The sequence below is a fragment of the Catharus ustulatus genome, chromosome 16 (genome assembly GCF_009819885.2).
Source record: "Catharus ustulatus isolate bCatUst1 chromosome 16, bCatUst1.pri.v2, whole genome shotgun sequence".
NCBI classification, from domain to species: domain Eukaryota; kingdom Metazoa; phylum Chordata; class Aves; order Passeriformes; family Turdidae; genus Catharus; species Catharus ustulatus.
Genome location: NC_046236.1, coordinates 548,321 through 572,045, shown reverse-complemented (window position 1 = coordinate 572,045; position 23,725 = coordinate 548,321). Strand labels below are relative to the sequence as shown.

The 23,725-nt window shown below is 46.4% G+C and overlaps 1 protein-coding gene across 7 annotated transcripts in view; it reads left to right on the top strand.

The window, feature by feature from the left end:
* Positions 1–23,725, top strand: part of TBC1D24 (TBC1 domain family member 24) — a 46,629-nt gene that overhangs the window by 6,679 nt on the left and 16,225 nt on the right. For 3 of the 7 annotated variants that reach the window (XM_033073847.2, XM_033073843.1, XM_033073848.1), the window contains exons 2-6: positions 8,787–9,815; positions 12,865–12,882; positions 19,079–19,237; positions 20,174–20,237; positions 22,944–23,039. In XM_033073847.2, the coding sequence (XP_032929738.1) occupies positions 8,857–9,815; positions 12,865–12,882; positions 19,079–19,237; positions 20,174–20,237; positions 22,944–23,039 (1,296 nt within the window). In that variant the 5' untranslated portion in view covers positions 8,787–8,856. Of the gene's footprint in view, positions 1–6,706; positions 6,944–8,786; positions 9,816–12,864; positions 12,883–19,078; positions 19,238–20,173; positions 20,238–22,943; positions 23,040–23,725 lie in introns of all 7 variants that reach the window. The other 4 variants (XM_033073846.1, XM_033073849.1, XM_033073845.1 and 1 more) reach the window with 3 other exon arrangements.

Here is a 23,725-nt window from a genome sequence, read left to right as displayed (position 1 = left end):
TCAGAGGCTGGGGAGGCCCTGGCACAGGGTGCCCAAAGAGGCTGTGGCTGCCCCACCCCTGGAAGTGTTCAAGTCAGATTGGACAGGGCTTGGAGCAGCCTGGGATAGTGCAATGTATCCTTGCCCATGGTGGGGGGCTGACATTAAATGATCTTGAAGGTCTCCTCTAACCCAAACAGTTCCATGGTTCTATGGCATACACATTCTCCTCAATATAAGGTACTATCACTTACCTGCCCAGTAGTGAAAAAATTTAGACTGTAATAAAAGTGCACAACAAATTACAAATTATTTAAAGACTGTTTAAGAAGGTGATAGTATGTTCCTAAGAAAGAAAACATGGGATTCTAGGACAATCTCTGTTACTGTGCTTCATATCTAAAAATGCCTAAAAGTATTTACCCTATAGGTGCTCTGATACCAGGTCTTTATCAGTTACTCGGGAGATTGAGAGGCTTTTAGACTTCATCCTAAAAGCATATAAAAAACCCAGGTGGAAGCATCTAATAATCTACTATCACACTATTGCTAAACTTATAATAGAACATTGTCAGGAATTTTATCATGGTGCCCAGCTTGTGCGTACAGAGTGCCCAGGGCACATCACAGAGATCGAACTGCATTTAACTGCGTTAAAGCAATCCATCGAGCTCTGTGTACTCTGGTGGAAGGGATCATCACTGCAAAATGCAGCCATGTGCTTCCATACACTGCATGAGATGAACTGGTCGTGTTCTAATGCTAAATGGAGTGTTTAATTCAAGCTCTGAAACACATCTGCCTCAGGGAGGTGTGACAAAGGATGTCAGCCGAGGCTGTACAAGTGACAAATTGTGCTTCTAATCAGGAGGTATTGGGGTGCAGGGGGAACAGTGGTGTCCAGTCTTGTTCCCAGATCAGTGTAGCAGAGATGTCAAGGTGTGCTGCTCTAAGTCCAGGCTTGGAAAAGCTGCAGAATGCACTGAAATACTGGGGGAGGAGAGGGAAGCTGCCTGTCAGTTGTCTTTTGTTCTGCAGTTACTGCTACCTTGCTATGTTGCTTTGTGCTTCTGTCAGACTTCCCTTTAGGAAGCAAACATCTCAGAGGTGATTGAGTATTCCTCAAGGATGGAATTAATCTCGTCAGACTTTTGGGGTTCATTTCCTCTTACTGGGAAAAGGACTGCTAGCAAGCAGTCTTGAGGAAGCAGTTCTCATTATCTCTTCATGTGCCTTCTGCATGGATTAGTTTAACAAGGTTATGAAAAAGATTACAGTAATTTCATGATCATAAGGCGCACTGGATTATAAGGCACACATCCAGGAGTCAGCAAATTTCGCAACTTTGTACATTATATAAGGCACACCAGACTATAAGGCCCACTTTTTTTTTGCAGCAAGGCACTGCGCCACATGCAACAAAGTAACGAATTACTGGCAGGTGCTCAATTTGCAAACATTTTTCACAGATTGGCGTAACCTTTAAACACAGCCCCAGGCGCCCTCCCTGTGCCGCGGGCCCCGGCGCTCCCACCCGCCCCTAGCACCAGCTGGCACGGCTCGCGGCTCCTGGCTACCACTGCACGGCTGCAAGTCCCGGCTTCCCCTGCCCGGCGGCCGCAGCTGCCGCGGGCCCAGGCACTCCCGCCCGGCGCTGGCTGGTGCAGCTCAGCTTGCGGCTTGGTCACCATGGCTACTGGTGGCTCCATCCCCCCTTGCCCAGGCTGCGGCCACCGGCAGCTCCTTCCCCCTGCGCCCAGGCTGCGGTCAGCACTGCCCGGCTTCTTCTTCCCCCCACACCCGGGCCAGGGCCGGCAGCAGCTCCCTCCCTCCCCGTGCAGTGGCCGAGGCCGGGGCCAGCACTGGCTCCCTCCCTCTCCGCGCGGCTGCCGGGGTCAGGGCCAGCGCCAGCTCCCTCCCTCCCTGCACAGCTCCTGCCGGCTGCAGCCGCCTGCTCCCGCCTCCCCCCGCGACTCGGCGTTCCCACGGCACAGCCCCCCCCATTGCGGCTCACATTTCTGGGTTGGCAAGTTTCACAACTTTGTCCATTATATAAGGTGCACCGGACTATAAGGCGCACTTCTGGGTTTGGGGGAAAATTTTAGTCAAAAGGGTGCACCTTACAGTCGTGAAATTACAGTAATTTCACGACCATAAGGCGGACCGGATTATAAGGCGCACTTTCCGGGTGTCGGCAAATTTCCGAACTTTTACTGATATAATAAGGCGCACCGAACTATAGGGCGCATTTTTTTTTTTTGCAACGAGGATCCGCCCCCGGCTCCCCCTGTGCAGTTGCTGGCCAAGGCCCTGCCTCCACCCAGCAGCCACGGGCCCCTGGACCAACCTGTACCCAGCAGGAGTGGCACTGCAGGCCTCCGGGCTCACCTGTACCTTGCAGCCACGGACCCCTCGGCCCGCCTGTACCCGGCAGGAGCGGTGCCACGGGCCCTCAGGTTCACCTGCACATTGCAGCCACGGGTCCCCAGGCCCGCCTGTACCTGGCAGCCACGGGTTCCCGGGCTTACCTGCACCTTGTAGCCGCGGCCCCACGGCCCCGCCTCCACCTGGCAGCCACGGCCGTGCCGGCTTCCCCCGCGGCTCGCAGCTCACACTTCCGGGTTGGCAAATTTCCGAACTTTGTCCATATATAAGGCGCACCGGACTATAAGACGCACTTCCGGGTTCGAGCCAAAATTTTAGTCAAAAGGGTGCGCCTTATAGTCGTAAAATTACTGTACTGTAAATTTGAGTCTTTTCCATGCCTACAACACTGGTCAGAAATATAAACACCAAATTATATGCTGCCGGTCTGGAGGATTACATTACTCTTGCTGTGCAGGGCAGCAAAAGGGAATATTTACTTTCTGTTAGAAACTTGTAAAAATGTCTGCCAAAATATTGGTTGTCCGTATCTAACTGTCTCTGTACATAGCAAAGAGCTGAATGCAAGGTAGTGTAACTGCCCATGTGTGAGATGAAAAATGTAATTCTCAGACTTTGGTAGATCCTATTATAGAGCAGTTACACCAGATTTAAATGAAGTGTCTTAATAATCTTTTAAACTGTAGGTGGGCTTTCAGAACACAAAGTTGCAAGAATACCTAAATGGAATAGGGAACCAGCATCTCCTGATGAATTATAGCTTGGGTTTTTTAGGACACTCTCTTATGTTTACTTAAAACTGTATCAAATAATGTAATCTCAGGCTTTAACCAAAGTTGGAATTTATTTTTAGGAAGTTTAGACTGTGAATATTTCACTACTATAGAATATTTTGTGTACTCTCCATTTGAAAGAAACAATTGTCCTCTGAGTTAGTTGTAGTTCAGATATTTCAGTTTGCTAGTTCCTGCATTTTGGAAAGAAAAAACAAGCAAACCCCTTTAATAATAAAATAATTACAGTAATTTCACGAATACAAGCCGCGGCAATTTGACAAAAATTTTGGTGGAAACCCGGAAGTGCGGCTAATAGTCGGGGGCGGCTAATATGTGAATAATTTTCTGACATTTACAACCCCAGACGTACCAGCCAGGGTGCCGAGCCAAGCACCTGCCAGTAAAAGCCGGCATTCCGCGATTGTTACAGTGTTACTGTGTTGCCCTGGCTCCCTGCAGGCAGCACGGGGGGCGGGTAGAGAGGCGGGAGAGCTCTCTTCTTCCCTCCTCTGCCGCAGCCTAGGGGAGGACGGGGGCGGGGGAGGGGGGGGTGCCACCATTGCCGCGGCTCGGGGAGCCGACGGGGGCCCTGCACCGCCATTGCTGCGGCCCAGGGAGGACGGGGGGGGGGGGGGGGGGGGGGGGGCGCCGCCATTGCCGCGGCTCCGGGAGCCGACGGGAGCCCTGTGCAGCCATTGCCGCGGCCCGGGGAGGGGGGCAGAAGTGCGCGCCGCCATTGCCGCGGCTCGGGGAGCCGACGGGAGCCCCACACAGCCATTGCCGCGGCTCGGGGAGGAGGCGAGGTGCTTTGTCTGCGCCCGCCGCCGGCGCCACGGGTGCGGGAAAGCTCCGTCCCCGCCGCTGCCGTAGGAGCGGGGGAAGCTCCGTCCCTGCCTGCCACCGCGGGGCAGCGCCGACCTGGGGTGACCGAGCCCAGTGGCAGCGGCGGCCGGCCCCGAGCGGCAGGACCGGGCTGGGCCACCTGGCCCCGTCAGCAGCCCCTAGCGGGCCGAGCCTGCACAGCCTTAGCTGAGCCAGTAAACCCCACCCTCCCGCGGTTCTGTTACTAATTGCACGCGGGTCCTCCCTGCGAACGACAGAGCGGCTTATATTCGGGTGCGGCTTATTTATGGACAAAAACCGAAATATTTGCCAACACCCAGAGATGCGGCTTATAGTCAGTGCGGCTTGTATTCGTGAATTTACTGTATTCTAAATTATAAAATTAATAAAGTTACCATCAGCCATGTTGTCTTTAGTAAAATAGTAACCTTTTATTCCCCATACTGAAAGTGAGTAATAATTAAAATATTTTTTCTGATATGTTTTTAGATACCATCATAAAATTTTTCTTCATAGGCAGTATGGGAATTTGCCTATCACTCTTGGCTTCACTGCTGTGTATTTTATACAGATTCAGAGAGCTTTCAGCAGTCTTCTGAAAGCAATCCAAAAGACAATGGGAAGAGATAAGGGAATTAAATGGAAAATGTGGCTAGAATAGCAAGCTAAATATTTCCTGAAAATTCAGTCACTGACTTAAAAATCATGCAGGTTACTATGGCCTTTGCTTGAGTTTGAATTGGAATGATTGCTTGCCTGCTTCAGAGTTTAAATTTAGCCTTGAAAAAACTTTTTCCAGTGCTGGACACATTGTTGGCAGATCCTCAGTATGCATTTTTCTAATTTTACTTCTCACTTGTATGCTTGCTTTTTTTTTTATGTTGCACTTACATGAAGAGCTCAGTTAAAAACTAGTAAATCTAACACTTGTTAAAAACTAGTACATCTAACAATATACAGTCGTGGGGCAGGTACTAAGAAGAAAGCTCTTCCTCCTGGTTCTGTTATTCTATGTTCATTCCTGATTTTTTAAAAAGTCAGTCTGATTTGAAAGATTAATGACTGCTTACCCTTAGTACAGAACTTTAAAACTTTGTGGCTGCGCAGAGAAGCTGTGGCTGCCCCATTCTTGGAAGTGTCCAAGGCCAAGTTGGACAGGTCTTGGAGCAACCTGGGATAATGGACGGTGTCCTTGCTCATGGCAGGGAGTGGACCGAGATGGGCTTTAAGTCCCTTCCAAACCAGAACATTCTATAATTCTATGGTTGTTATGAATAATGCAGGGTTTTTTTGCTAGTTGTTACAATGCTAGTTGTTATCATTCTATGCTGACACATATTAGACTGCATTTCAGTTCTGTGCAGGTCAGGTGCTCATCCATCCTGTTGTCCCCACCTCCAGTTAGAGGATTATTTGCCATAACATGATGCTCACTTCTCTAAACCAGGAGGGAAAGAGGTTTGCTGCAATAAAGGTCTGTAAATGAGTCTCTCTGCCTGCCTATAGCCATATCTGTATATAAATATCTCATTTTGAAATGTTGTTTCTCTTCTGCCTGTCTTACTCTTCTTTTATATGGAGGGGTAAGCAAGGTAGTTTAGGTGAATATGGAACTTTGTGACACAACTGCACTCTCACACAGCCATCCTCTAGTTTTACTCCCTAACTGAAACTCCAGCCTCCCTCCAAATACAAGTCTGTACTCCCTGCGTCCTTCCTTGTGTTGGGAGAGGTGTGCAGGAGACAGCCCTGGCTCACTGGCTCTTGACTGCTGCGGGCGAGACATCTTCTGTCTCTCTTCCCAGCAGCCCAAAGTTAAACACTACTCTTTACACGATTACCAGAAGAGACAGAACTTGCCTCACAGGAGAGGGGGAGGACAATTCAGAAAGAGTTGAGGAGGAATTGGGTGGCGTGAATTTTCCTGAGATTTCTTAGGCTCTTCTCCTTTGGTGTGTAAATCCTCCCTGTTTGAGACCTGCTGGCTTACAGTAGCTGCTGGAAGGTATCAGCAGTTATGCACCATTACACCGAAGTACACAAGTTCTGTTGGTTTTCCAAGCACAGTTAAGAGCTGGTCATGCTCTGGCAGCCCTGATGGTGCCCAATTGTTTTGCTGTCAGGTTTTATGGCAGTGTCTAGACCTGTGAAAAGCATAGGCAACCAGACCTACTTGGAGACACCACAGTTTATTCCAGCCAAAATACGTATAAAACTGTGAGCTCAAATTAAAACTTTTGGCAATCTGACTGGCATTCTCTGGTCATGGATTTCAGTGAGCTTCAAGAGCACATATTCATCAAATTTATTAGTTTCTGGAACAGGCAGTAATTGCTAGAGTGAAAAATGTCTGTTTGATGCAGCCTCTAAGTATGCCTGTGTATCTCAGAAAATGAGACAGGAGAAGAAAGTTTACAGGGGGTAAAAAAAAAAGCAAAGATGAATCTGGGTGTCTTAGAAGTTGTCTTACATGAGGAACATTTTACTTAACTCTTCCTAATATAAATCTAAGCAGCTCCCAAGGGATGATGGCAGAAGGTGGAAGTGTGCTGGAGACTTTAGCAAGCACAGGGCAGTGATACTTCCAATGCTGAAGTGTCCAGGAGCAGAATGGTTCATCTCCCCCATGCTTTCACCACTTCAATGTAGGATTAAATTTCTGTTCTACAAAAGGACCTTAGTCTAGGATTTGAATTTAAAATGAGTGTTTCTGTGATTCCCAGGTGGAGAATTACAGAAAAATGTTCACTTCCCTGGAGCTGATGTTGTCTCTGTGGTGGACCGGTGTGCTGCTGTTATAGGATCTCTAGGAAACACTCGCTGAGGTCACACTGAGACCCCACAACTGAACCGTGTAAGACATCTCACTTTCAGAACTGGAGTCAGGACAATTTGTTGCCTCCTTTAATTACAGTCTGAGAATTAGTTTCAGATGTGGAAGAATGCAACAAAAAGAAATGGTGAGCATTTCTGTGTCACTCTTACACTGTAAGAAAGATGATCCAAAACCTGTCTTCTTTTTATAAAAAAGTCCTTAATTAAATATAGTAGAGAAGAGCCATCTAAAAGCCTTCCCTGAAAGGCTCCTGCATGCTGCTATCTAACTTTTAAAAGAGGAGTTGAATTTGGGACTTTCAGCATGTGATTCCAAAATAGCCAGGTTAGCATTTACTCAGAATCTAAAACTGTCTGGATTGGCTGCTATGGCTGCTGCAGGCAAAATGTTTGATTTATTTTCCTGTGGTGCAGCTAGGAGGATGAGATCTCATCTTGATGGTATATATACCTTTAGAGTTTCAAATCATTTTAAAGCACCTGATTCATGGAAAACCATGCCAATAAATGTCAAGTTCCATGCATTTTTCAATCTGTCAATACTGGAATGTCTAAGTGTTCTTTGGAAGCCTTTCAGTGAATATTTTCATTTATTTAACCTTGTTATATAATGTTTTCATTGGACAAAAAGGTTTTATGGGGCTATCAGATTTTATAGGGACTGTCTACCTTTGCAGAGTGTGCAGCATTCACAGCCATGTTCACGTCTTCAGTTGGACACTGAGGGCACATAGGCAGAGGTTCCAGCCCTTGGCAGTGCTGCTGCAATAGTGGAAGTTATTGTGCATCCCCTTCTGGCTTTGCGCTGACTGATTAAAGCCAGTTTGGATACGGCCTTTAGTGGTCACAGCCACACTCTCTGCTGGGGCACTGGTGTGCTCTGAACCTGGAGCCAGCTGGTAGATCAGATAAACCTGGCAGGAAGCACTAGGGGCCAGAACCCAATGTTTCAGCTCCTAGTGCTGTCACTAAGGTGTCTGTGGCATCTCCAGTGGGAGAGCTGTTGTGTGCGTGTGACAGAGCATGGCCAGCATGCAGAGGAGCACTTAGAATTTGAAAGTGTTTCAATGAAGGTGTTGGAAGCTGACTTGACCCTGTGCTGCAGTCAGGAAGCAGGATTCTTGCCCTGCACAAGTCTCTCTTCTGGTACTGGCAATGATCTGGCTGACTGTACAGCTGGACACAGTTATTGAGGTTGGAAAAGACTTCCAGGATTGAGTCCAACCTTTGACCAATCACCACCTTGTCAACTAGACTGGAGCACTAAGTGTTACATCCAGTCATTTCTTGAATGCTTCCAGGGATATTTCTTGAACACTGTTCAGTGACGGTGACTCCACCACCTCCTTGGGCAGCCTGTTCCAATGTCTGACCACCCTTTCCATGAAGAAATCTTACCCAATGTAAAAGAAGAATTGTACCAGATTAACAAAATAATCCCAGTGACTATGTGGTCACACAAGTGCTAATACCAGCACAAAGATTATTACTCGGCGGATATGGCTATGGTTAGTAGGAGCACAGTATCTCTTCTCACTGGCCACACAGTCTCAGAACAGCAAACACTACTCATGAGACTGCATCTTTCTAGTGTAAGTTTTACTTATACTTCCCCAGAGAATTGGAAAAAGAGATTGCAAATTGAACATACTTTGTAATGTATTTTTTTGCAGTTGAAGTCTTCTGTTCTCTTAAGTGGGATGTTAGTGTAAGGGTCCATGCCTCAGCTTGGACTTTCAGTTGGGGAGGTTAATTTCCCGGGGAGATGTCCTTGGAATCAGCCTCTTGGCTAACCTTTGATCAATTACTGCAGTAGGAGTTACTGGCAGAATTGAAGAGAAGTTTGGCTTTAAAAAAAAAGGGCGTCTTAGTTTTGCCATTGCAGGAACAAATATGTACATATGCATGTTCATAAAGAAAATAAGATTATCTGTTACTCAAATCTGGTTTTTTACTTTCTTTTTGCAGAAAAATACAAGAGTCTATCAATAACTATCTAAGGTCTCTGTTCTCATTATTTATTTTTACTTCTGGAGCCATGGATGAATACAGCTGCTTTGTGGACTGGGACAAAATGGATATGAGTGCCCAGAGCCAGGACACAAAAGAGCTCACCTGCACAGACTTCCATGAGCTCAAGCAGCTGGCCCGGCAGGGCTACTGGGCCAAAAACCACGCTCTGAGAGCCAAAGTGTACCACAAACTCATCAGCAATATCCCATGCCGTACAGTGACTCCGGATGCAAACGTGTACCGGGACATTGTGGTGAAGATCATTGGAAAACGCAGCAGCAGCTCCCTTCCGCTGCCGGAGTTCGTGGACAACAGCCTGATCCCCACGTACTGCCTGAACACAGAGGGCATTGGGGCTGTCAGGAAGATCATTCTGTGCATCGCCAATCAGTTCCCGGACATCTCGTTCTGCCCGGCGCTGCCCTCAGTGATCGCGCTGCTCCTGCACTACAGCAAGGACGAGGCCGAGTGCTTCGAGCAGGTCTGTCGCATCCTGGCTTGCAACGATCCATCCAAGCGGCTCATTGACCAGACCTTCCTTGCCTTCGAGTCCTCCTGCATGACCTTCGGGGACCTGGTGAACAAGTACTGCCAGGCGGCCCACAAGCTGATGGTGGCAGTGTCTGAGGACGTGCTGGAGGTGTACTCAGACTGGCAGCGATGGCTTTTTGGAGAACTGCCCATGGCGTACTTTGTGCGGGTCTTTGACGTCTTCCTGGTGGAAGGGTACAAAGTTCTCTATCGTGTCGCACTGGCTCTTCTGAAATTCTTTCACAAAGTCAGAGCTGGGCAGCCCATGGAGTCCGACAGCATCCAGCAGGACATTCGAGCCTTTGTGAGGGACATCGCCAAGTCGGTGTCCCCAGAGAGGCTCCTGGAGAAAGCCTTTGCTATCCGCCTTTTCTCTCGGAAGGAGATCCAGCTCCTGCAGATGGCCAATGAGAAGGCTTTGCAGCAGAAGGGCATCACAGTCAAACAGAAAAGGTAGGGCTCAGCACAAGCAATCTCCCAAATTTTCCCAGCGGAGCAGTCAAGCAGCCCTGGATGACTGGTGGGGAAGCTGTGCTGGTGACTGCTGATGCATTTTCTCTGCAGAAAAACTCAGCAGCTCCAAAATCAAGCATTGCTGAGGCTGTAATGGGAAGTGTAACTGAAGTGTTATGATACAAGAGGAACAGAAGTTTCTAGTAGCTTGTTCAGTTATGAATTTATACAAGTATATAGTAATTACAAGTGTTGTACCTCAAAAGTATGTTTCATAAGCAGTTTTTAAACTAAAAGTCATTTTAGCAAAGTTGGGAAAACACTGATAAATTAATTGGAAGAAACATACCCAAAGAAATGTGAAAATTGATTCTTAAATATTACAGTAATTTCACGAATACAAGCCGCACCAATTTGACTAAGATGTTGCTCCTAAACTGGAAATGCGGCTAATACTTAGGAGCGGCTAATATGTGAATAATTTTCTGACATTTACAACCTCAGAAGTGCCTGCCGGAGTGCAGAGCCGAGCTGCTGCAAAGTCGGCATTTTGCGATTGTTACAAATTGCTACTCTGTTGCACCGCAGGTGGAGCCTGGCTGCCTGCAGGCAGCACGGGGGGCGGGGCGGGGAGAGAGCCGGGAGAGCTCTTTCCTTCCCTCCTCTGCCACAGCCCGGAGGAGAGACGGGGGGGCCCTGCGCCGCCATTGCCGCGGCCCGGGGAGGAGAGGCGGGACCCGGGCCGCCACTGCCACGCCCCGGGGAGGAGGGGGGGGACCTGGGCCACCACTGCCGTGACTCTGGGAGGCGGCGGGGGACCCGGGCCGCCACTGCCGCGGCTCTGGGAGGCGGCGGGGGACCTGGGCCGCCACTGCCGCGGCTCTGGGAGGCAGCAGGGGACCCAGGCCGCCCCTGCCACGGCTCGGGGAGGCGGCGGGGGGCTCCGTCCCTGCCTGCCACCACAGGGCAGCGCCGGGCCGTGGTGACCGAGCCCAGTGTCAGCGGCGGCTGGCCCCCAGTAGCCCCGCCAAGCGGCAGCGCCGGGCTGGGCTACCTGGCCCCGTCGGCAGCCCCTAGCGGGCCGAGCCTGCACAGCCTTAGCTGAACCAGTAAACCCCGCCATGCCGCCGTTCTGTTAGTATTTGGCAACTTTGTTGCACGCGGGTCCTCGCTGCGAGCGACAGAGCGGCTTATATTCAGATGCGGCTTATTTATGGACAAAAAACGAAATATTTGCCAACACCCAGAGATGCGGCTTATACTCAGTGCAGCTTGTATTTGTGAATTTACTGTATATTATTTGTATAAAATGTCAATTTGATGCTGCCCAGTACTGCGAATTCAGCGGTTTCTTTAGCGTAAGGCACTGTCACAGCTGGGAGCTTTTTGCCTGACTGAGGAGCTGTTTTAACAGAGCAAGAAAGAAATAAGACTTATTTACAGGTTACTTTTAAAATAAATTTGACTGCAAGCCTCCTTGATGTCACAGGTAGGAGTTGACCTGTTTTGTGCCAGGTTCCTGCACTATTAGAAAAAATAATTTTGAAAGAGCCATGGAAGAGTGACTATACAGATCCAAGAAACTGTTGCATAATCACAAGCTTTTCTCAGAAATAAGGGGAGGAAAAAACAACTCTGAAATCAGTAAATGAAATCCTTCTCTGATGTGACAGTAAAAGTCATACTAATAAAAAGCTTAGCTGAAAGGCCTCTCCATGGATATAGAAAAGGAAACAGTGTATTAATCTGAACAAAATTAGCATCTTGCCAAGTGCAAATGTGTGTGCAAGTAAGTGATGCATGTTCTGTTTTTCCAGAGGCCTCTGATAGCAGAAAACTTCTCCCAACCATTTTTGAACTCTCAAGTTTAAGTGCTGGACAGTTTTATGAACTGCCCTGCCCTCTGAAGAGAGGTGACTTCTAAAAGTCCCCTGGGTCAGTGAGTGACATGTAGAACTTGATATTCTAGACGCACAGTCTCATTTTTTCTAAATCTCCACTGATTTAGTAGGATCTTGTGGCCAACTGCATTGCTGAGTTAGTTACAGCAGTTGCAAACAGATACCATTCTGTGGCATGGCAACATACTCAGTACATTTCAGCCTAAAAGATCACATAAAAGTTAGCTGAACCTTCTTCATGAGTCTACATACATGTAAAGCTCCCCCTAGTCTCTTCCAAGGGTTAATTTCTTATATTCACAGCTTGGTTTACAATCAGCTTCAGCATTTTGCTGTCAGTCTCAAATATTTCAAGGCCTTTAGTCACTGGATTGTCACACTTGTGGCTATTCAGACCATTGTATTTGGACTTGTAACAAAATATTGACTCCTCCATTGTATCTTCCTATTAGGAAGTTTAGGAGAGTTGTAATATCCTTGAGTATATTGTTTAAAACAGAATTAAAGCTTTCAATAAAAATAAAATTTAAAAAGTAGTTTAAATAAACCAGAGCAAAAGAAAACATGCATCAACCAACCACAGACGCTCCAAAAGCTCCTGCTGAGTTAAATGTTGCAGAGAAATTCTCACTCACAACAGTGATGCTTTCAAGGCAAAATACAATAATACACCCAAATAAAGCCAGTAGTTACTGGCCAGGCAGAGTTGCTACTGAAAAATTTTCATCCTCTCTTGGCTACCTTTGTAAACCCATTGAAATTTCTCAATGTCCCCAGGTACAATGCTGCCAGGAGCTTGGCTTGGCTCAGTTTGGGTGGGCAGATGGAAGTGCAGGGGCAGTGAGCTGTTCTCCAGGGCTCCACGGGGTGCCAATGAGTTCTCTTCTCCAGTTTTGTTTGGCCTGTGCAAGGAGAAGATTATTTCTTTTCCCATCACATAACAAAAAAGGGGGAAATAGAAATATACATTTGTCTTTTTTAGTGCTTGGTGACTCAAATCAAACCTTATTTTGTTTTTCTCCAGGCTCCTTTCACTCACTTTGTCATGGATGTAGGAAGTCACTGATCTTTTCTATCTTTTTTGTCTTTCTCCTTGTATATTCTCCTTCTGTCCATTCCATCTCCACTGCACTACTCCTGTTTTGCAGTCTTGCACCTCCCAAAAGGTAGGTTAAAACACTTGAGTCTTTGCACTTCACTCATTCCTGCTGTCTTTGACTTGTTGTTTTTTCCAAGGCCATCACGTATTGCTAACGTTGAAGGAGAAGCAGGGCAGCAATCAGATTGCTGTGCCACATCTCCTGAATACCCTTCTGCAAAGTTAGTTCATAGCACCTGCAGAGCTGTGAGAGAAGGGATAGTGGGCCTAAGGAATTTGCACAGCACTTCAGATAGCAATACACCTGTGTTTTCCAGAGTGGGAAACAGTAGTGTACATGGAGAAAGTACAGTAATTTCACGAATACAAGCCGCACCAATTTGACCAAAATTTTGGTGGAAACCCGGACGTGCGGCCAATATTCCGGGGCGGCTAATACATTAACAAAATTCTAAAAGCTGCCAACACGGAAGTGAGAGCCCGCGGCAGCCCGAAGCCAAGCTGGAGCCCGGCTGGCCCCGGCAGAGGTGGGAAAGCCTGGCAGAGGCGGGGCCAGCAGTGCAGGGGGCGGGCGGCTGAGCCTGAGCCAGCAGGGCAGGGCAGGGAGGGTGGCAGAGCCTGGGCCAGCATGGCGGGGGAGTCAGCAGAAGCGGGGCTGGCAGTGCACGGGAGCCACATTGCATAGGATAGGATAGTAGAAGCAGGAAGCCCGGCGGCGCGGGGCTGCCCGGCGGCGGGGAAAAGCCCCCTAGAAGCAGGGCTGGCAGTGCACGGGAGCCACATTGCATAGGATAGCATAGTAGAAGCAGGAAGCCCGGCGGCGCGGGGCTGCCCGGCGGCGGGGAAAAGCCCCCTAGAAGCAGGGCTGGCAGTGCACGGGAACCACATTGCATAGGATAGGATAGTAGAAGCAGGAAGCCCGGCGGCGCGGGGCTGCCCGGCGGCGGGGAAAAGCCCCCTAGAAGCAGGGCTGGCAGTGCATGGGAGCCACACTGCATAGGAGAGGACAGTTGAAGCAGGAAGCCCCGGCGGCGCGGGGCTGCCCGGCGGCGGAGAAAAGCCCCCTAGAAGCAGGGCTGGCAGTGCACGGGAGCCACACTGCATAGGAGAGGACAGTTGAAGCAGGAAGCCCCGGCGGCGCGGGGCTGCCCGGCGGCGGGGAAAAGCCCCCTAGAAGCAGGGCTGGCAGTGCACGGGAGCCACACTGCATAGGAGAGGACAGTTGAAGCAGGAAGCCCCGGCGGCGCGGGGCTGCCCGGCGGCGGAGAAAAGCCCCCTAGAAGCAGGGCTGGCAGTGCACGGGAGCCCAGGGGAACCAGGGCTAGCAGCGTGGGGGAGCCCGGCGGTGTGGCGGCCAGCAGTGCCGGCCAGGGCGAGCCAACATGGCAGCGGCGATGCAGACGGGAGCGGGGAGCCAGGGAGTCTGGCAGCGGCGGCGGCAGCAGCACCGCCCGCAGGGCAAGCAAACGCAGCAGTGGCAGTGCAGACGGGAGCAGGGAGCCTGGCGGCGGCGGCGGCAGCAACACCGCCCGGCCAGCCCAGCCAAACCGTAGCGCCGAGCCGGGCCATCCACCCCTATCGGCATCCATGAGCGGGCCGAGCCTGCCTGGCCCTGCCCCGAGCCAGTAAACCCCGCTATGCCGCGATCCTGTTGCTAATTGGCCAATTTGTGAAAGCTGCGCACGGATTCTCGCTACGAACGAAAGTGCGGCTAATATTCGGGGTGCGGCTTATCTATTGACAAAGACAGTAACATTGTCGAGGCACCGGGGGTGCGGCTTATAATCCGTGCGGCTTGTATTCGTGAAACTACTGTACATAGTGGGTTTATGGTTATGGCTATAACCATATTATAATAATGGTATTATAGCCATTATAATAATGGTCCTTCCTACTCTGGAAGAAAAAGTGTAATTTTTTTTTAAACATCTCAAATAACAGCTCAGAAGAGCTGTTAGGTATCATCCCACCTCCAAACTTTGTATATGCTGTTGCATTAGGTGTGAAACAGAGTCAAATTTTTCTCTTCTTTGGAAGCCTTTCTGCAGTTAATTGGACAAATTTTGGACTGACCTCAACTTGGCACACTCCTAAAAGTGACCTGTTTCTATTCATAGTAGATTATATCTATTTTTAAGTAGGTAGAGTTTTTTTTAGAGTGGAGAAGACAAGACTCTCTTTCTGTGTCAAGGAGGTCAGAGTTACTCAGCCATAGAGCATTAATGGTTTATGAAGTCATTTATCAAGTCTAGGCCTGAAAAGTAAATCTTAAAGAACAAAACCCAGTGAGTGGATTGTGATACCTGGTAGGTAGAGAACTTGGAAAGAGAATTAAATACCACAGATGTTTAGTTTTAGATTCATGCCTTTGAGAATCCTTGGACCTTGCTGCAGGTGCCCTGAGTTAACTTTAGTGAGTGATGCATACTAACATTTGTACTAATTTATAAAATCGAAATTGGAGGTAACTTCCTCATGTTTACATGTTTGAAAGAACATCTTAAGAGACTTAGCAAAGCATGTTTCATACCAGAACTTCTGTGTTAAGGGTTTTACCTCTTAATAAATCAGCAAGCTGTCAGATTGTTCTGAAAGCAGCCGAAAGCCTTGATTTATGCTAGGAGGCAGTTTGGGTTTGAGGGGACGTAGGGAGAGCAGGGTGTCTGTTGATGCTTATCTGGACACAGGATTAGGTTTCAGGTTTATATACCCCAAATTACTTATATTGCGATTTATGACTGAAAATAAATCTCCTTTTACCACACAATTATGTCCTCACTGAAATTATAATGGATTTTAAAGATAATGCTTCTCTCTAAGATTTGACCCAAGCCAGAGTAGAGCAGGAAGATGCAATTCAGTGAGTAATCTTTGGAGTTGAGTATTTGTTGTTTTTTGAATAATACAGGGCACATCCACTTTGTCAGGTACTGCTGCATTTCCTCAACCTTGGCTTTACCTTTGGGGACTTTGAGGTCTCTGAAGCACATTGTATAAATTATATAGCTGGAAAAGCAACATTCCTATGAAATTAGCAAATGCTGCTTTATTAAACATTAATTGTGCTGGTTTTCAAGTCTAATTCCTTGGAATAATAGCAGTTGAACAAGTCTTTTCAATATCAGCAATTGTAGCAGCATGGAAATGGATGGTAATTGCTGCTACCTCTCCAAAAGTATCTTCTGAGGAAGCCGCTCCGGCAGGCAGAGCCAGTCACTGAATCCACTCACACAGACCACAGACAGGTCAGAAAGACAGGAAGAGTCTCCTGGATAGAGTTCCAGCAAGGTTTATTGCAAAGTCACCCCTAAGGAGTCCAGGGACAAAAGACAGAAATCAGTGGAGTGTCCCAGGTTAAGTATGGGTCAGGGGGCAGTGGTCTGAGGGCATGGGCGGTACAAGGACCATACAAGAGCAAAGGGTAATGACCTGTAGGGAATAAAGATAGATTAACATAGTGCTGCAGAGCACCATGGGGGAAGCCATTTTATCTCATTCCAACTACTGATGCATTCTCAAAGCCTGTGGCAGACTCTTCCAGGGCATTACCTTGGAAGTTCCCCTGATGGTCTCAAGGGTCTCCACAAGCAATCAAGAGAAAGTTGTTATGTGAATCTCAGTAACTGAGGAAACCATTAATGCAGAGCAAAACCTTCTGAATTTGTTGAGTTCTAATGGTAGACTCAGATGACCCTGAAAGGAGTGGAGTGGTAAAGGCTAAACTTAATTTTTCTCAATGAATGTAAACTGAAACATTTGGTTGCTTTCTTAGCCCATTTGTGTTCGGTTCATTTTCACTCATTTACTACTTTGAAAAGCAACTGCCAAACTGAAGGAGATGATTTTCAGTGTCGTTAGATAAATACTGTCAAAAATAAGATAATTAATAAAGGTTAGGTACCTGTAACTAGCTGCAATTTTCTGGAACCCCCCAAAAAAACTTTTATGTTTGCTCAGCATCATGGAGTTTGGTTTGATAGGTGCAGGCTGTACGTGGACCCTTCTCAAGGGTCAGGTTTCAGTCTCAACCATCCACAGCTGTGATTTGTTGCTGGGAACTAGCAAGTCATTTTGTTACATATTCTGTGGCCATGTTCTTTGGTTTAACTAGATGCTGCCATTAAATATAAAGTTATTTAGCATGATATTCAAAGGGCAGGAACTTTGTATGCCTGGTGCAGTTTTAAACGACCAATGCAGTGGTAAATGCTTTCTAGTAAATCAGAAGGATCTGTTTGAAAAGGTAATGTTCTACCTGCATGAAAGAGCTGTGGGAAGGTACAGGGTACTAAAAGGGATGTGTTCAGAATGTTGCTGAACACAGGCTTTGAGAGGAATTTGTGTAGGAAAGTCTTTAAATCAACAGTTCAGAGTAGCCAGATGAAGGAAAAAAGGCAAAAGCAAAGATACCCTGCATGTGAGAGCCTTTTAGAAAAAAGAACTGTAGTTTAGTTGCCCAGATAAGCTCACAGAAATGTGAAAATGTACAGAACAGGTATACAAATAATTCTGAGGCTTGCTTGAGGTGTAAATTTACATCTGTTTTGATATTTGTTATTAACTCTTAGCCTGTTTATCACCATTGCTTTTCTGCTGGAAATTCATTCTAATAAACAGTTGACTGCCCTGAATATTGTTTAATGTGGGGGGAAGAAAAATCTTAATTTCTGCTGAACTTAAACCAAGGCTTTGTCTCTCAGCTCTGTTCCATAGAGACACCAGTTTTAGCTGCAGACCTGCCAAAACACAGAGGGTGAGACCTAAAGTAAGATTCTGGACATGGGTGTTCAAGGCTGGGTTCCTACTTTGTTTCAATGGATCTCTCCTTTGCCTCAGATTGCTGTGTTTAAAAGTACAAATAATGTCCGTAGTCACTGATACTTTAAGTTTTAAAACCTGTAAATAGTTACAGCTTGCTTCAATAGCTGCCCACAGAAGTTCCTTGCATTGAATAATGCAAGGTAGCAATGCAAAGACTGATTTTGTTCGTTTGGATAAAATAAGCAGTAATTTTAGTATTTTTTTAAGTGACCTAAAGAGTCACTTTGTTCAAAATGCTGACACCAAGGTGCTACAATGAATTCCAGAAAGCAGTTCCCAGTGTCTCCAGGCACTGCTCTGCATTGCAAATGCTACTGATTTTTTGGTACTGTGAGCATGAAAAATAAAAAATTTATATATTTTGTGTGTTTTAGGGAGTGAGCTGCGCTTTCCAAATCCATGCAGATATTGAGGGCAATACATACAGTATTGAGGGCCCCTTCATGATCATAAAACTGTGAGAAAAGACGTGCAATGGTCAAAAAGCCCCTCAGAAATTGGCAAATACTTGTACCCAAACCCTTGCATGCAGAGCAGAGTAATAAAGCTTTACTTATGTAACACCTGGCTGCCCGGTAATTCAGTTACTTGTGTTAATTGTGTCACCATCGCATTTTAAGCATTTAACATAGACAGTGGAAGCAAATAACGTTTAATTCCCAGGCCCTGGGTTTGTGTGCTCGTTCAGCCTGAGAAATAAAGGCTGGTTAAGATGGTAGTGATTGTTACCTACAAGTATTTAAAAGCCATGAATCAATCCTCCTAACTGTATCAGACCCTTCTGGGGGCTGCAGGGATTTCCTTCCCAGTGTCAGCACCTAGCATTCCTTAATGTTCTCAGGCTCCATCTGTAACCATGATCTCAGGAGTATTTTTGATTCATAAAGAAGTGGAAGTCATTGGTAATGACATATTTCCAAGAGATCGAACTTCTCAAAAGCTTGGATTAAAATTGCTTGCCCTGGAAATACTGGTTCCTCTAAAGTTTCTGGGGAAGTTAGGAATTCTCTAACCCCACAATATGGACGAGACCTCAGAGGTAGAAAAAAATACTACCCCTTCCTCTTAGATCCTGGCTATTTGTTTAGATATTCTGTTCTCTGTGCTTAAGTACAACTGCCAGCAAGACTGTCACAAACAGCAAATATAAGGCTATAGCCATTTTTAGTGACTCAGTGTTGTGTCTTCTGTGTGTAAAGGTGCAGACCACCACTGCCATAGAGAGGAATATTTTCATATGGTCAAACCAGATCTATGCTTCTGAGGATTATGTTAAATTGCAGTAGTTTATTCACTGGGTCACGGCCACCTAATCCTGTGGGCTGGAGCTTTCGCCAATAATTTTTATGCTGTTAGTGCTCAGTTGTCTTCTTATGTTTCAGTTCAGTAATCCAAAACTCATTAAATTATTGCTTCTTAATGTTTTGTGTTGTGTTTCTCAGGCAGAATGTGCACTTGGCAGTTCATGCTGAGAACTTCAAATCAGAAATTGTCAGTGTGAAGGAGATGCGGGATATCTGGTCATGGATCCCAGAGCGATTTGCACTGTGCCAGCCCCTCCTGCTTTTCACCACTTTGGAACATGGCTGTAGTCTGAGCAGGTAAGGAAAACCTTCTTGTCTCTTCTTTACTGTAGGGCATAAAGAAGCAACTGCTGAAGTGTGCTGAATTGACAAAAAGGCAGTTCTTAGAACTTCATCTGAATAATATCATTAATGATGGAATACAAAAGTGACAAATTCCTGCTGCCTACAGCATTTGACTGGGATATTTCCTATGCCAGAATATTTTAAACTGTTCAAGATCAGTTGGAAAAATCAAACTTGGATCAGTTCACAGATTCTGCAGGTCTGAGTCTGGTTCCTTATAGAATGGTTGAACTCAGTGGCTGCTCTGCAGGCACTTTCAATAGATAACCACATTTAAACTGATCCAAGGAAGAAAAGAACTAGAAACCTGTGAATCTGATTGGTTTTGTTTTTTTAAAGTGAGATAAAACAGATATGAGTTGTTCTTGCACTTGGTACAGAAGACTATAGCCCTATAGCTCCTAATAATGACTTTGCCATCAGCAGTTGAGGTGCCAAGGCAGACAGTGACCTGCTCTCCCAGCCTTATGTGCCTATGACAAAGAGCAAAAGCAAGCAAAGGGAATGCATCACAATTAATTTCCATGAAGACCTAAAGCCCTTGAGACATTGCCATCAGTCCTCTAGGCTGTTTTACAATTCTTTAGATTGTTTCAATTCAAAATGCTGTAAAATGCTGCAGTTGATCTAAGTAACCTTCTAGTTATTCTTCAGAGACATAAACTGTACAGGGGACTGAGTAGAGAACAGCTGCTTGATAGTATTCATTTACATTCAGCTGTATTATTGACATGGACTGTATAAAGTATTTGCAGGAATATTCTTAGTCTTCAGGTGTTTTTTTGCCACGGCATCAGTTGGAGAAGGAGGTGGTGCCTGATGTTGAGGAGGAAAGGAGCTGCAGTTGGTGGCAGTCAAGTGCTCACTTTGTTATGCTCTGCACTTCAGGTTCTATTCCCACAGCGAGGGACATGAACCAACCCTGCTCCTCATCAAGACAACAGCAAAAGAGGTAGGTGAGGCAAAAGACAAGTGAGGCAGTGTGAAGTTCTGTGTTGCAACACACAACTGTTAATAATAATATGAATAAGCAAGGTTTGGCTTTGGATTTTTAAGAATGCAACGCTTTAGATTATTCTGTTTGTTGGTTACAGGACTATGCATTCTTGAGCAGACCTTGCAAACCAGGTCTTGGTTAACTGCTTTTTCTCTTGCAAGTAGTGTAGGGTGATGGACTAGAGTAGCTCATTTTGCTCTTGCACAGACTCTGAAATGCAGAATCAGAGGGACAGAGTGGGAATTGTGCTAAAGTTATAATTCATAGAAGATATTTTCATTTTCTCAAGGATATGAGGAGAGAAAGTAGCAGAATGTAAATGATGTTAATAATGTTGGACTACATGATGTGAAAACAAGAGCCTTAGCTTCATCGCGTTCTTGATTTGAAAAAAATAAGCCAAGGAAACTCTGAGAACCTAAGGAGGAGTGCACACACATCCCTTATCTCTGCTCCTGTGTGTGACAATATTGGACAGCACAATGTGAAAACAGCAACATGCTTGTTTTAAAAGTTAAGACATAAAACAAGAAGTCTTCCCAGAACCTTCTCAGGCGGGCGCACAGGAACTTTCTGCAATGGTGATGTTGTCTGTGCCACTGTACATGACTTCTAAATATTCTGTATATAACATTAAGGTGTTATTGCAGCCTGTGGGCTTTATTTTTGCCTGTATCTCTGCAGGATGACTGTGCATGAACAAGCCCATTTCAACTCTTATTTATGTCTACCTAATGCTCACCCTCCAGGCCATTTCATAGTTCTGCCTGTGGTTTCTGCCCATTCAGACCTGTGTTGAGATGCCAGTGGCTTATGGATTGCCTTGATGTATAAAGGGTAGAGGGGAGAACAATTATTTTGTTTCTTGTCTTGGAGCCTGTCAAAATTCTGGCTTTGTAAGGGATTCTGGTTTTTATAAGATGGTTTGTTTCTCACCCCTAAATAAAACATGTGTTAGCAAAAAAAAAAAAAAAAAAAAAAAAAATAAAAACTAGGAGAAAAATGTGGGAGAATTTGTTTTGTTCTTATGGATTTGGAGGGTATTTGCAAAGGGTTGTTCATCCTTTATTTGTATGTGTATAGTTAACTTTTAGAATGAAGAAAATTTGTCTTCTGATTTTCTGCCTCTCATACCCATTAGGCATATCATATCAAATGGACTTCTGGGTCATTTAAATATAAATCTAAATCTAAATTTAGATTTAAATCTAAATACATATTTATTTATATAAAACAAGTCTGATTTTCAGTAGTTTTGTCCTAGGAGCTCTGCTTGTAATGTTCATGGAGGCCAAACAGCAAATGTACCTTAGAACAATTCTGTATAATCATAATTGTTTTTCTAGTTTCTGGGGAGAAAAAGTACAGATGTTTTCATCCCACTCTTGGAGCTTCATTGTTTCCTCTGTCTGTACTTGGGAGGGATGTGTATTGCTCAACCCTCAAAAGGCACTTCTCTTTATTGGAGACTAGTGGGCCCCATGTGGTTTGAGTGGCTGCTCTAACTATTTGAGCTGGTTCAGCATTTGCTTAGCTAAGCTGGCTTTAATCTACACTTTGAAATGTAAGAAAGCCACCAAGGTCATTGTTTGACCAAAAAGTATTCAGCCAGAGCTGCTCATACTGTAACTTGGGACAGCACTGCTGCTTAGGTTGCTGAAGTGAGGGAGTAGGAGTCAGACTGTACAGGCCTGCAGTGATCTATGCTTTGGTACCTGGGGTTGTGTTAGAAAAATTCTCCCTTAAGGCATAAGAGGTATGAAATAATACATGACACTCTTAGGATTTAGAGGTAACCACTGGTGGATTAAAGCAGTTTAAATCTTTAGATGTAAGTACAGTAATTTCACGACTATAAGGCGCACCCTTCTGACTAAAATTTTCCCCCAAACCCGGAAGTGCGCCTTGTAGTCCGGTGCGCCTTATCTGATGGACAAAGTTCAGAAATTTGCCTACCCGGAAGTGAGAGCTACGAGCCGCGGGGGGAGCCGGCAGGGCCATGGCTGCCAAGTGGAGGCAGGGCAGAGCAGCACCAGGCACGCCCCGGCCCCGTGGAGGCAGGACAACCTCTCCAGAGGCACGCCCTGGCCCCGTGGAGGCGGGACGGCCCCTCTACAGGCACCCCTCATCCCTGTTGAGGCGGGATGGCCCCTTCACAGGCACCCCCCCGTCCCCGTGGAGGTGGGACAACCCCTCTACAGGCACGCCCCTGCCCCGTGGAGACAGCATGGAGGGGCGGCGGCCATAGCCTGGCCCCGGAGAGGCGGCATGGAGCAGCGGCAGGCATGCCCCGGCCCCACCAGGTACAGGCGGGCCCAGAGGCCAATGGCTGCCGGGTTGAGGTGGGACCTTGGCCAGCAACCGTGCGGGGTGAGCTGGGGGCGGAGCCTCACTGCAAAAAAAAAGTGCACCTTTTAGTCCGGTGTGCCTTATATGATCTACAAAGTTGCGAATTTTGCCAACTCCCCAGGGGTGCGCCTTATAGTCCAGTGCACCTTATGGTCATGAAATTACTGTACTTGCGCTTCTTTAATCATTGGTATAGAGACTCTGAAACTCAAACTAAAGTAAAGCCTGCAGTTTTGGCCTCTGAAATCGGTATCAGTGGGTTTAACACACTTTCTCCTTCAATGGGAAGCCTGACTGTGGTATCTGTGCCAGGTCTGTGGGGCTTACCTGTCCACTGACTGGAGCGAGCGCCGGCGAGGAGGGAACAAGCTGAGTTTCTTTGGAACTGGGGAGTGCTTTGTGTTTAGGGTGAGTAAAATTTTGTTGTTGCTGCCTAGTACCAAGACAGAACAACTGTACTGGTTAACTATCACCTCCCTTCCACTTAAAGAGACTGAATTGCATGCGTTTCTAATTTAGAAAGTTTATTGAACTCTTAATGTGGACGAAAAATTTTTAGTTTTGTGGTGACTCTTTCTCCCCCTGAGCAGAACATTTTCTTAAAAGATCATAGAATCATCAAGGTTGAAAAAGACCTTTAGGATCATGAAGTCCAGTCATGAACCCAGAGCTACTACTACCCTGAATCGTGTAAACTAGTAAACTATGTCCCCAAGTGCCACATCCACACATTTTTTGAACATTTCTAAGGATGGTGTCATGGTTTGACACTGACCAAATGCCAGGCATCCACAAATGCCACTCACTCTCTTCTGCTACAACTGGGCCGGGGAGAAAAAAATTTAACAAAGGATTCATGAGTTAAGGACTGGGAAAAAAACACTCCAATGGCAAAACAGGCTCAACTTAGAGATAAAGAGTGAATTTATTACTTACAATATCAGAGCACGAAAACTAGAAGTAAAATAAGCCCTTTTCCTCCTAAGCCCCTCCTTCCTTCCCACCAGCAGTACAGGGAGACAGGGCATGGGGGGTTTGGTCAGTTCATTGCTCGAGGTTTTCTTCCGCTGCTCTGGAAGAGGAGTCCATCCTCT